The 14,499-nt window shown below is 39.9% G+C and overlaps 1 protein-coding gene across 2 annotated transcripts in view; it reads left to right on the top strand.

Annotated features, from left to right (window-relative positions):
- The window catches only part of nfatc1 (nuclear factor of activated T cells 1), a 35,119-nt gene extending 26,707 nt beyond the window's left edge, over positions 1-8,412 (top strand). For both annotated transcript variants that reach the window (XM_071535671.1, XM_071535670.1), the window contains one exon: positions 6,857-8,412. In XM_071535671.1, coding sequence (XP_071391772.1) covers positions 6,857-6,912 — 56 coding nt within the window. In that variant the 3' untranslated portion in view covers positions 6,913-8,412. The remainder of the gene's footprint in view (positions 1-6,856) is intronic.
- The last annotated feature ends 6,087 nt before the right edge of the window (positions 8,413-14,499 follow it).

The following is a 14,499-nucleotide window of genomic DNA, read 5'->3' as shown; positions in this document are numbered from 1 at the left end:
CATTTATTTATCTCACAGAGACTGCAAGAGAGGGATTTTTAGGAGCAGAAAGTTTATGATCTCACTGGTCTGGGCCTCTGCGCTCACCACCGAGGCTCTGGGGCTGTGTGCTCTGCTCTGCTCTGTGCTGCGCTGCGGTGATTTGAAATAAATGGGATAAATGATCTTCCTTGGGGCAAGAAAAAACAGTGCCTGGCCCCATATAAATCACAGGGAGGAAAGCGTCTCTCAGTGCAGTAGATGAAGAAACACTAACCAGCAGCTATCAGTGGAGGGAGCGGAGCGGCTTTGATCTGTTACCAGAGCCCCTGCTGAACCGTCTGGCCGAGCTTCCTGACGGTGGCCAATGGGACGCTGTGCTGGGCCACAGACGCACGGCTCAGATTGTTCCCATGCCACTTCCTGTAAACGGTCTGGGTAAATACATTAACACTTGTTAGCTCTGTCTGGGGGGATATTTAGCTGGCTGCGGCAGTGTCAATGGAGATTTGATTTGTAATTATGTTCTGACTCTGGTGCCGCCACTGCTCACATCTCTGGAGGGTTGTTGGGTTCAAACCAGGAGAAGTTAACGTAAAAAAAATCAAAGTTAAAGTATTAAAGTATGCCACTATAGACATGATGGATATTTCTGAGGAGTTGGCCCCCCATTTACACTGTTTTCATTGGCGAATTGAAGGAAATTTTACTAAGCATTCCAAACTTAATGTGGCTTCTCACTTCGTTAAAACTTTTGGCAGAGTTTGACATGGGCTTTTGCTTTACGGCCTCATTCAGGTGTGGTGTTGCTGTAATTCCTTGTCGACCACACTCGTTAAAACTCACATAATGATATATGAGATTTTTGGGGAGCTGAAACACTTACTGTCATTGAAACTATTCATTGAAAGTATGGGGTTTTGTGAGTGTGTGTGTGTGCGTGTGTGTGCTGAGGGTGGGAGAAGGAGTGTGAATGTATTTGTGTGCTGTAATTTAGTAGATAAAGATTTGTACATTATTTTCGGACGTCTTCAGAAATTATTACCTATTAAATAGCTTTAATATAATTTTTAATAATATTGTGCAATTATATTTCATTCAACATTGATTTGGCACAATAATTTAAGTCATCTAGCTTGAATTCTTTGATGTTTAGCGACACAATCAGGTGTTTTTGCCCTCCTACCGTTGTTCTTTTGTCTTTCATCATAACTGGTATCTCTCCCGCTGTTTGTACAGTCCTCTAATAAGTCTCAGGTTCCCCCCTGTCAAGCATTCTCCCCCACTGTCCTCTGGGAGGTTACAAACATCTCTGGTCATGGAAAGTCTGAACAGTGTTGTCTGGCCCAGAGCCGGAGCTATAGGCTGCAGGCTGCAGGCTGCAGGCTGGCCTGTGCCGCTGCAGAGGCTGAGGGCCACACCGCCATAAAACTTGCTGACTGGAGGGGTTTGCATGCTTCCTTTTGGCTCCGATAAAGTCTGGAAGAAGTGGATCAAGCCATACATTACACAGCACAGTGGTGTACTGAAGGTTTTTCTCAGTGGTGAGGTAACATGAGCGAAACATGTGCGTGTTGAAGTCAGATCTGAGCCAAATAGTATTTCCAAACACTTTTTATGATTTGTTGTGGCCTAGTTAGATGTCAGAACAGTACGATTGATTGCCAGAAAGCTTAGACGATATTTGAAATTAAATTTAGCATACTTGACTGATAACTTAGCTGAATGTGTCAGAACTGATGTGGTAAAAACCACTTAATACTAAGAATTATTTGCAGCTGCAGCTTAAAAGATGCAAATCTTAGTAGCATGGGTGAGGCATTGGCTAACCCGGAGCATGGAAGAAGCCTAATCACTGTGTTTAGTAATGCTTCGGATAATAAAAAGAGACGTGGAACATGCAGCATCTGACTTCACACGGCTTGTGACATTGATAGTTGAAATTAACTATTAGCTTAGCCTGTTATTAATGTGTGGGCAGCAAAGTACCTTTGCAGGAAATATCTCAATTGGTTTATCACATACTGTAACGGCCACAAAACTGCTATTTACTGCTTCCAGGAAAGTTGCCAATTACTGGTGCATTCCCAAATAAGAGGGAATGTTTTCACTGTGGTTTTATACTGTACAAGGACTCCTTTCTCTTTCTTTCATTCATTTTTCTTAAGACCGACAACGTTTCCAGTACATTATTGTTCAGGAAATTTGCTTCTAAGTAATACCTGGGTTTAAAAAAAAAGAATTATTTCATTGGCAAAAGCCTGAGTGAACTACAGTACCGCACTGTGGGATTGACTAGCAGTAACCCAGTAGAAGCCTCAGTATGCGGGCCAAGAACATCTTGTGGCTTGCGGCCTGGACCTGACGTGGCAGTAACCGGGGGGATTTGTGGTGCTTTGCCCCCCATCCTCGGCTCTCTCATTGTCTCAGCTCTGGTCCCTCAGCTGCTTTATTTATAGTTTTCAGAGACTCTTAATGTATCGCCGGCGGATCGGTTCTGCTGTAGGATTGTGTTGAAAGAAGCTGTTGTTACAGGCCGGATTATGTTGACGCGTTTGAACCCTTAATGAGGCAAACAGTGTTGTCCTGCTAATTGTTTGGGAGTTCCTCGTTTGTGTGGGGTTTCCTGGTGGAAAAGCCAGGCTCTATCAGTCCACTCCAGCTGCTGCCGACCTCGATGGGACAGGAAACCGGTTCCTGGATTACTTCATATCAATCGCTACCCTCCCTGCACTTGAGTAACTGTAAAGTTAGACATGTAGAATAACAAATTAACACACTAACAGTGCAATCCCTCATGTTAGATTAACAACAATGGTGTCAGCATAATCAAAAGTGTTTGGAAATAAAATGATAAGGTGTTACTGTAACTATTTTTCACACACAACCTCTTTCTTACAGTTTTTTTTCTTTCACTTTTTTCTGTAGCAATATACTGTCATACAATTTAAGGCATACTACTGTGGTGCTACAATATATACTGTATAAATATAAACATAGATGTATAGTCTGACATGAATGACCTCAACTGCATATCAAAATGTATCCTATATATCCAAATCACAATTTTGTATCGAATAAGTAAGATATCCTCCATTCAGTCTGTCTTCTTTCATAAGAAACAGGTCATCTTTCCTTCCATCATGGACAACTTTTTTTGTTGTCAACATTATTTGCAATTTTGTTACAATTCTAGTGCATTGTGGACCTACTGTTCTATAGTGATTCATACAGTGAACAAAAAATATCATTACATTCATACCCTTCAATGTTTATAACATAAAACAAAATAATTGGGGAAATTATTTCTTCTCAAAATCAAATCATGATCACTTTCAGCCTTTTGCCTTGTTCTGAAGAGTCTTACTTTAACAGGAATAGAAAATTAGAGCCAAGTGATTATTATTCACAGTGTTTGTTTATGCTGTGGTTGTTCATAGCATCTTCATCACTCCGTTCTCTCTTGAGCAAATCAATGTAACCAGAGCCACATGACACCGATGTCGTGCTGGTGTTGGGCCTATTTTTAGTACTTTGTTGTAAACACACTTAGAGATCAATGGATTGATTTTTTTCAATTAGATCCTCTACATAAAATGTGGCAGCACAATGAAAAGTAGGCCATGGCAACGGACACATAAACAGTGAATGTTGTGGCCTCAGTGGGGCAAATGATAACATTTTACTGCAAGTAGCACATCTTCCTGCTTTTGCTGAATAAACTACTGAATCCAAACCAGCTTTTTCCACCACCTCAAAAGGCTATTTATTATTGAGTTAAATCTATTCCACCACATATGGTGCGTGAAAAATATCTGAACGCCGTAACTCATCCACGATTTTGATCGTTACCGGACAGGTGATGACATGATGTGGAGGTTTCTGATGTCTTGATGTCCTAAATTTATAGCTGGCGTCCTGACTTGACGTACGCGGTGAGAAGTCGGTGTGATAACGGCCCCTTGAGGTCTGAACTGGAAGAGGATATCCTTAAACCTCCAGATGCACAGGAGGGTCAAAGCCAGATCAAATAGAGGAGCGGAGGTCAGCCGGTTCAGAACGCACATGGCAGCAGAACGACAGACTGCAAGAGGGTGGAGACGAGGGTTCAAGGATTTATTTCTTGAGGTTCAAGTACTTCTTCTCATAATTTGGTCTCGTTTTCTCACATTCACCCGGCTGTTGGCAGTGCGCTGCTGTCCTGATGGTGCGGTACTTTACAGAGCATCTTGTATTACTGTATACACAGGAAAATGAACTCTTCTAATCCTGCCGCTATCATAACAGAGTCGTTACTGATCTTGGTGAAACTGAAGCTGAAGTCTGGTGAATTCTCTTCTCCCCACAGAGGTTTAGTCAAAGTCTCGTTCAGGAGGGAGATTTCATGCTCTCCGCTGGCAGAAGTCAAGTCCGCACCGCTGGAAGCCCTTTACACACGCAGCACATGCTATACGATAATCTAAAAGATGGGTTTGGACAGCGTTTACCCGTGATATATTGCACAGATAAAACTTTGAGCCTGAATAGATATATCCTTTTGTTTTTTTATTGGCGCTCCCTTATGACAGATCAAGAGGAAGAGATTTACAGCACCTGAATATAAATGTCATAACTCCGCTGACAACTATCTTCCCCTCCGATGCCAAGTTCTCCACAAAGACATATTGCTGTGAAACGCACCCCCCTGTCCTCATAGTCACATAATAGGTTCAGTGTGTCCATGTGTTTCTGCGACACGTTCATGTGAGATTGTAGTTATCCAAGGCTCAGGAGTTCTTCCTGTTCCTTTATTAATAGCAGTCAATCAGGCGGCCAAACACATTAACTTTATGTCTAGACAACCTGAGGGCTCAGAGGGAGTGTGAAGAATTGCACTGTACTCTGTAATTGTAAACAGCTTCAGTCAGAATTCAGCTGATTTTAAAGCTTAATCATTACGTACTCAAGCCATCTGTGTACCCAAAGTTTTGTACTAAATGTTTGGTAAATGTGGTAACGTGTGCTTAGACTATTTTAAGTTCTTTCTCGGTTATTTTCCTAGTACCTGTGGTGGTAATGATATAGTACGTCTTTGTTTACAACAGTGGCTTCTCTTAGACTTGTAAACAACTCGAGGGTTTTCCTGTAGGATGGGGCTAAAGTGTTGTGAGGCGATAGGAAGCGAGCGAGTCTGATTTCTGGTAGGAAGTGTGGGCCGTGCGAGTGCTGGGTCACCGAGGGAAGGGCTGCAAAAAAATAAGAATTAAAAAAAAAAAACGCCATTCCATTGTGTTGAGGGGAATCTCAGGTTTCCAGGCTGCTCTTCCAGCCCGGTCTCTCTATCTCCCTCTCTCTCTCTCTCTCTCCCTCTCTCTCTCTCTCTCTCTCTCCCTCTCTCTCTCTCTCTCTCTCTCTCTCTCTCTCTCCCTCTCCCTCTCTGAGGGGCTGCTGAGTCCAGTCAGAGGGAATTCCTCTCCAGGCCGCTGGCTGGGTTTCTGCAGGCGGACTCCAGCGGTGTTCCCCTTCCCCTCTTGCATTTCCTATGACTGCTCCCTCTGAGAGCTGCAAGCAGAGGCCTGGACCTCAATCTCAACCTCGTCTTAGGCTGATTAAAAATGTTAGAAGCTGATTAAAGTGATATTGAACTTTGGCAGTACCTTGGGTTGTGTAGCTTCCTGGACATGATAAAACCCCAAAATTGGTGATTCTCTGTTATCTGTTGCTCCGGTAAAGACGATTGGAGAATTGTGTTTGTTTTTTTTCTCTCCATTCACTGCCATTTTATGGAGAAACAGGTCTGAAAATCACACTTACAGCACATAAACAAACGCCCCCACAAAAAAGATTCTGACAATATATTAAAAAAACTAGTCATCCTGCTTACATTTTTTGAAGTGAATCGCTTTCTTTATGTTAATAAACCTTTCAGTTTTAAGTGTAACACTGAAATTCTTCCAACCGGATTTCGGTGTTACACTTGTTGGTTTAATAACATAAAGAAAGCTTAAAAAAATTCTGCAGAATGACTATATACTGTCAGAATCTGCTTTGTGGGCGTTTGTTTATGTGCTAGAAGTGTGATGAAGTGTGATGAGAAGTGTGAACAGACTGTTCCTCCATACAATGGAAGTGAATGGAGAGAAAAAAACAAACACAATTCTCCAATCGCCTCTACTGGAGCAACAGATAACAGAGAATCGCCGATTTTGGGGTTTTATCATGTCCAGGAAGCTACACAACCCAAGGCACTACCAAAGTTCAACATCACTTTAAAGAGGGAGTAAACTCTGAAGACTATCTCATCACTGTCATAAATCAGTACACAGATAAGATGAGTACAGGCTGATGAAAAATGAACTGCCTCAATCCCCCTCGGTGAGGAATAAGTGTGGATAAAAACGACTGCTGTGTCCCTTTTCCCGCTTATCAGTAAGTCCACAAGTATATATTTTTTTTGGTTTGGCTTTAGTCGGTCTGCTCAATATTGGATCATTCCCCCCCCCCCCCCCCCCATCAGCCAAAGAACACAGCTGATAAAAAGAGATAAACAAGTGCACCTGGATCCTTTGGAGGTTGCATCCTGTCTCTTGATAAAAAAAAGGGTCTGGCATATCTGATATAAACTGATACTTACTGGATATGGTTCCATTAGTTCGACTCGGAGGAAATAGCAGTTGCGGTCCTGTGCGGCTCAGCGGACAGATCATGACACGAACACTGCAGGGTTAGTGGTTTCACTCCCACTGGGGCCACCCATGCTGAAAATGCACTCATGGTACTGTGAGGCGCTCTGGATAAAAGCCTCCACCGAGTTGGCTTCATGTCATGTTCATGCACACACACGCAGCACGGAGGCGTCCGAGACACTGACCATCCTCTTCTCTCTCCTCCTTCACAGTCAATGAGATCATCAGGAACGACCTGTCCAGCATCTCCGTCCACAGCCACGCGTAGCTTCCCCTCGCAAACCAAAATCCAGACGAAGGAAGAAAATAAAGGGAAATACCAAACAAGATTGATGCTTTGCATGCTTGGACTACAGCGTGCTAGAAGCAACAAAAGGAAATCCAAGGAGAACAAATGTAGATATATTGTCCAGAGGACCAGGGTCCAGTGTGTGCCTTGTTTTTCATATATAATGCCTTTACACAGAAATTATCCAAGGAATCAATCACATGACTGACTTTTTCTAGACATGTAAATCCAGTATGTAGCACCCCAACCTGCCATCCCCAACCTACACAAAGTATGCTTTTAGTGGACCAAGCATTGTTTTATATATATGTCTTTATATATATGTCTTTTTCTCTGCAGTTTGTAAATGATTGAGTGCCTATGAGTTATGTAATTTGTATATATCTGTAGTGCTTCAGTTTGCATATCTGGCTTTATAGAGAGACGATTTAAAAGAAAAGTGCCTTTGACTGGAAACAGAAAGTAGCCAGAGTTCAGCTTGACAAGTTGTCCAGAACAAAAACAGTGTTTTTTCACACGGACTTGGTTAGCATGTCAATATGGACATTTCTTTTCTTCATTTACAATCAACAATAAGCACTTAACCACCGGAACAGTGGTGTTGTTTGTAGTTACGGCATCAAGACAACAAGCTAGTGCCTTGTGAAGTCACGCAGCAATGGCAGATGTCCTTTTAAGCAATGTACTGCTAACTTTTCAGTTGACATGTTGCATAAACCTCATACTCCATAATACCTTTGCCTTTATATACTGTTGTGGTAGATATACAAAGCAGATGTAGTCACAGGATATGGAAAACGGCATCATTTTGTGTCATTTTCTAAGTAGAACTAATATAGAATGCATTCAGTGTACCGGACCTTAAGACAGGGGGAATATTTTAGATCGTTCAGTTTGAAAATAACATGAACTTTGGAGTAAACAGTTTGCTACAGCAATAATGGTTTGATTGATATCAAAGAAAGAAATCATCTCAGTTTTGACAAAGCTTGACTATTATTACTGCTTGGAAGCTATGCAATATGAAGGTAGCATTAGTCTCTCAAAGAATGTATACATTCACGATTGTAACAGAGAAGTTCTTTAATCCAAAGAATAGTTAACGATGGTGAACAGCAATATGTATGAATTCATGTTTTTGTTTTTGTATTTTCATATTTATTCTCTTAGCATGTGCTCTGTTTATTCATGTTTATCATACAGCTTCTTTTACATGGTTACCTACATACTGTGGTTTATGTACTAATTTGTTTAGGGTGCTCCGCGCACTTATAGCAAAACCAAATAGGCTTACACACAGTTCCCACATTAGTATTACATATTTATGTGTATTTATGAGTCTTAATCCATATAATTAAAGGGCATGAACGAAGCCATACGGAAATGTTTACTGAAAAAGGTTATTGATTGTCTACAGCTCATAATTCTGCTTTGTAAACTATTTTGTGTATTGTCAATAAATAGCCATCATCTCTTTCAGTTGAATGGTCTGTATCTCACTGATTAAGACGGGAAATTAAATCTGCAAACTTGCTTTCAGTCCATCACAACATTAGGAAGGCAGGGGGATTTGGGAGAAGGCGATGAACTGCTGCTATTCTGCTGGATTTCTGTAGATTACTTTCCCTTCGAGACAGTTCTCTGATAAAAGCCACTATCCCTTGTCTGCTGAAATCCTCATCTACTAGGTGCTGCCTCTTTGTCTATCCCATCTGACTGGATTTCTGGACTAATTTTACATTATATTATCACCTCCCAACTTTACCTGACTTTACCTGGACTGGAGTGGGCATTTATAAGTAATCTCCAGATATAGTTAAAGCCTCACTGGGCAAGATTTTTATGTAAAAAATGTAAAAATGCACCTGCACCTAAATCACAAAGTGGGGCTGCAATAGAGTAGATTATCTCATCTCCTCTGATTGATCATAGATTCATCCTATTTGCTTGAAGTCTGGTGTCTGGTATGATCAATTCTCCCCCCACAGGAGGTGATGAATCAAACTTAAGAGTAAAGTCCGAACTGTCTCCTAAACAGCAGTGAGCAGACCTTTTCCTCTCGTCCGTTTGCTGTTAAGCAACCACAGACGGCAGGTTTGTAAACATGACTGAGCTGTGTGCAGTTTACTGACGTCACCTTACAGGATTTCTGGGTATTAAAGTTCAAATTGTATCCAAATGTGAGTTACTAGTAGCACTGATGGGATCTTGTACACCAAACTAACCGAAAAAAGTTTTGCTCTAATTTGTGATAAAACATTGCTCCATTGACAAAGAATTGAAAATAACTGATGTCTTTTTAGGAACCATAGTTGTTTAAGACATAGCTCAAATCTTTCACCTCATAATTCTTCATGATATATAATTCCAGTGAGGAACAATCCTACACCAGGTACTCAACATTACCATTACACATGTATTTTATAGCCTTAAGGTATGCAATAGCAATATATGTCATTTAAGGCTAAACACAGTCTCCATTGCAGTTCCAGTGGGTAGATGCAGTTTGTATTGCAGTGAACACTGACACCATGTGGTCTGTGTCAGGTCTGCTCTACTTTACACATGGAGCAACTCTCAACACTATTAGTTCAGCGGCCATACACTCATCCATGCACACATCATGGATAGATAGATAGATAGATAGATAGATAGATAGATAGATAGATAGATAGATAATTTATTCTGGAGATTTATATGGTTTATTGATATTTGTTGTTTGGTTTGCTAAACACTATTATGTAACTATATTTCAGTAATTGCATTTTCGTTATTGCAGCTGCTTAAAAAAAACTTTCAGTGACTGTCACTTAATTTGTATAACCTCAGTGAGGTTTTGAAAAGCTCATCTTGGGCTTTTTACCTCACCTGCACATCACATGTACATTTCTTTCTCATTTCCTTCTTTGCTCATTCTCTTAATGTATTTTTTTCTGCAACTAAACTAAACTAAACTAAACTACATTTTATTAATTGGGGATCTTAAAACCTGAATTGCCCTCTGATTATATGTAAAATGTTTGTTAGATTGCAGGATGTGAGGTTGGACAGCTGTGTCAAGGCTGGACCTGTATGAAAATCAGGCTGTAATAACCCAGACACCTGGTTTACTGGTTTTGCCTGGCTGCCTGCTGCACCTGTCACTCTCACAGCAATCCGTGTCCACTAAGGAAATCAGGTGTCATTTATCCTGTCAGTAAATTCTTGTGCTGGATCTTCTTGCGTAACCTCCGAGCAGCAGCTACACAAACCTGGTAAGCATCCACTTTTATATCATTGCTAAATTTCATAGTGACATTCACTGAGCAATTCAATTTGAATCTGTATAATTCACGACTGGTCAGAAGAGAAAACAAAAGAAAATGTTTTATTTACTGTGATACTACAATGTCTAATCTACAGTTCAATGTATATCACAATAGAACCAGACAATTAAACAGTATTTTATTTACTGTGATTCACTGCAAAAACTGACAAACTTCTTACGTTTTTTTTTAATCTTGTATCCTTATTAATAAGATAATTTTAAGATTAGTGAAATCATCTTACTGCACCAGTTTAAACAAATTTGACTTTTTTGGGGGGAGAATGTAACTCGTTTCAGGACATTTACTTAGTAAAAGTGAAACTTTACTCATTGTTTTATGATGATTTCTTGAAAGAAGTCATATTAGTATGTATCAAGTGAAATTTATTGAAACCAGCAAGATTATCTGCCAGTGAAGTGAGATAATTTGACTAAAAATATAAAAAAAATAAGCATGATAGGTCTGGAAATGAGTTAAAATCACTTGTTATTTTTTGCAGTGTAGTACAATGTCTAATCCACAGTTCAATGTATATTATATTAGCAAATTACCGTTGGTAATTAGCATTAATGTTGGGCATGTAAAGAGAAATCAGCAAAAAATGTATCTAATCTACAGACCTATATCTATGGTGTTAAAAGATATCACTAAGATATTATAAATTACAAGACAATCAGTAACCATGGTGACAGTTCATCTGATAAAAGTTTTATATCTCCAGCAGTGGCATCTCTGTGCTTTCTTTCAGCCTTCAACCACAACTTTGGGAGATGGAGAATATAACTCTGAATTCATTTGGCAATCTGACCGGCAACGTCACAGCCAACTGCAGCAAGGCTGAGGGCTGCGGGTCAAGTCTCAGCTATTTATTTTGTGTCTCACTGATTGACATCCTGACCGTTCTTATCGGACAACCGGTGACCGCCAAACTGCTGTGGATCGCCGCCACGTCCAAGAAGACGATAGATATCCTGAATTTCAATTTAGCACTCTTTCACAACGTTCACTACCTGATGTCCAGCTTGCATTTGCTCATGCTGTTTTTGCTGCCACAAAACCACTCACAAATCCGTAAGTTTCTGTTGGTGTACGTACAGATAGGAGGGCCTATGAATTTGTCTTTCATCTGTTTGGAGCGTTACGTGGCAGTGATCCTCCCCACAGCTTACCCCCTGCTGAAGCAGTACAGGTGCAGAGAGGTGTGTGCTGCGGCCGTGTGGCTCGTTGCCATGCCGCTCGCCCTGACAACAGTTTCAGCTTTTGAGAGAATCTCCGCCACTGTGGAGGAGGTTCCATCTTGTTTAATGATATTCATGACTGCAGTGATGATATGGTGCAACTCCACTATTCTGAGGGCGCTCAGGCGGTCCGGGCCGGGCAGAGACGAGCTGCACCCCGCCAAAAAGCGGGCCTTGAAAACTGTCCGTGCCATTTCAGTCATTGCAATGTTGTGTTACATTCCAGTGGCTTTATTAATTAGGTACAAATTCGTGGATGAAACCATATATGAATGTGTATTTGTCCCTGGATGTATACTCTTGTTGTCTGTTGCGAGTGTTGTACATCCAATGTTTTACCTCTCTACCCAAGGGAAGTTGTTTTCCTGTCCAAAATAATCTTTCTACTGCTACTGCTGATACTAATAACTGGAAGGCACTCAGAGAGCACAAACCACCAACACTGAACAATTCTCCAACTTGGTGTTATACAGTCTCTGAGGTACAGATTGTTTTAGAAGAAGAAGAAGAAGAACAACAACAACAACAACAACAAAAGTAATAGGGTTTCAACCCTATGTGCTTGAACCCCTAATCATCATCATCATCATCATCATCATCTTTATTTGTATGGCACAACATTTAAACAAACTTGTGAATAAAAACAAAAAGATGAAATTAATACCGGTTTAGCCTAAGCTCCTCAGCAGGTCGTTCCAAAGTCCAGGAGCCTGGATGCATTGGTCTTGTCGCCTTGTTTTCAGTCTGGACTTTGGAACAGTCATTAAAACCTCGAGGACTGGACTCACTGCAGATTGGGGTTTTAGTTTTACCAACAATTGTTGGAGGCAGAAATAATCTCATTGGTTGAGTTAAACCTCAATGGGCGGAGCCAAAGAACCACACTTTTCTGGTAACAGACTGAAGCTCAGTGAAAAAGATAAGAGAGGTGGAAGCTAACATGAAGCCTAGCACTCTGCTGCTTACTGAAAATTACTGAGCTAGCTAGTTAGCCTAGCTGACCTTCCAAGTTCAAATTAGCCAGACTAGTCTTTCCATATTTAGGTAAACTAGCTAACTAGCCTGCTGCCCTTCCAAGATCATGAATGCCATGGTCTTCAGTGAATGAAAAAAATGACATTTCTATTTTTTATTCATATTTTGACCTCAGTTCCTTCTTTGCCATTCAAGTTTGCCAGTTAGCTAACTTGTGTTACAAAAACTGGTTCTCTGGCTCTGCCCATCGACGTTTAACTCAACTAATGAGATTATTTTTGCCTCCAGGGCAGCTCTGCCTCTGAGAAATGTTTGTGTAACTAAAAATCTTTTAAAACTCCCATCTGCCTGAGGACTTTGAAATTTAAATCATAATTTGCATGCAAGTTTCGCATTACTGGCTTTGCATAGGACAGAGTACATAATTATTTTAGTATATTCCTTTTGCACTATGTCTATGGTGGAGGGTTTTTTTTTTGTATGTGTTTACAGAAAACAATATATTTGCTCTGTCAAAAATAAATCCTCTGAAGCTTTTGTGCTGCGCTGTAGACACAACACCAGACGCTGCCCTGGTGTTTAATATATTAGCAGTTTAACATTGTGAAGTATGTCTGGACCAGCCCAGCTTCACCAGGAGCACCTAGTCTTATATATATAAAGAAAATATCAAGTAGGCCAATTAGAATTAGAATATCTGTATTGACTTGGACATGTGTACAGTGGAATGCCTCTCTTGCTTTTTATTTTCTTTATTTAAACAAAACAACCTGTGTTGTATTCTGAAATTACTGTGGTCAATGCTTATGGATGCATGGATGTTCATGTTATATGATTTCCAGTCTGTGACAGTCAACATAAACAGAAAACAGATATATTATATTCCTTTACTAATGTTATGATTACATTGTAGCTTAATTTGATATGATATACAGAATATGCTTAAAACACATGTAAATAAAAAAACAAAATAATATGATCACTGAAATATGATTGCTGAATTACAACATTAACAAATATTTCATTTTCGTTTGACTTTAGTGAATAATTAGTTTTCATAACCCGCATTAGTCTTGTCATGCTAACAATACACTCACATGTCATGCCAGGCACATGTAAATAGAAAAACACATGATGCTTTTCAGTAAATTTTACAGGTTGTACCCAAGAAGTAACCAACTCTACTACATATGTACATATATCTGCCACACATAATGTTGTCAGTGTGTGTGATCTAAACTCCTGTAGATTTATTCTCCTCTGTAAAACCAAACATGCTTTAATCCTCTAGAGGTTTAAACTACAGCTATGAACGCATTCATCACACTATATAACTTCATTGCATTTCAACAGCATCTGCAACAAACTACATTTTGATCCTGTATGAGAATTGAACTTACAATAGCAGCATAGTCAGTAAAGCCAGAGCTGGGGTCAAGTCATGAATGAACTCATCAATTCCAACTCAGCTGAGGAACTGGAATTGGAATTTGAAAAAACCTACAGGAAACAGAATTTGAATTTCTATGAAATTCTGTAAAATTCCATGTTTTTTTTGTTTTTTTTTCTTCTTACCATATATCTGAGATTACATGTAGTGTTATATATTATCAATATAGCTATATCAGAAAAGGGACCTTTCAGGTGGTATTTGATGCAGAACATGTAACTGTAATATATAAATTATTATTGAATGCATTTGATTTGTTGAACTGTCTTTTATTTGATTCGTAATGTTTGATTTATAATGCTTAACGAGTCAAGACAAACTCTCTTAGAAGTGGAATTTCATGGAATTCAATTCTGTTCCCTGTCATTCCAATTCAAGTCACATTCTGTTTCCTTACGGCTGGGAGACATTCACATTACAATTTTAACTCCAGGAACTGAACTGGAATTTACCAAGCATTCTCAATTCAATCGTCATTTCTTTACCTACATCTTTGTGCTCTGGCATTATTTCCTGTGTTGTTAACATAGGATTCCCTCTGTTTAGTATCCTCCAGTCCAGTGACGGTTCAGTCTCTTATACATGGCACCTTCCT

This window comes from Centroberyx affinis, unplaced genomic scaffold (assembly GCF_046629955.1).
Source record: "Centroberyx affinis isolate AG114_WGS23_722 - 3 ecotype Tasmania unplaced genomic scaffold, CSIRO-AGI_Caff_v1 ptg002746l_1, whole genome shotgun sequence".
Taxonomy (NCBI): Eukaryota; Metazoa; Chordata; class Actinopteri; order Beryciformes; family Berycidae; genus Centroberyx; species Centroberyx affinis.
This window is presented reverse-complemented; position numbering and strand designations above follow the sequence as displayed.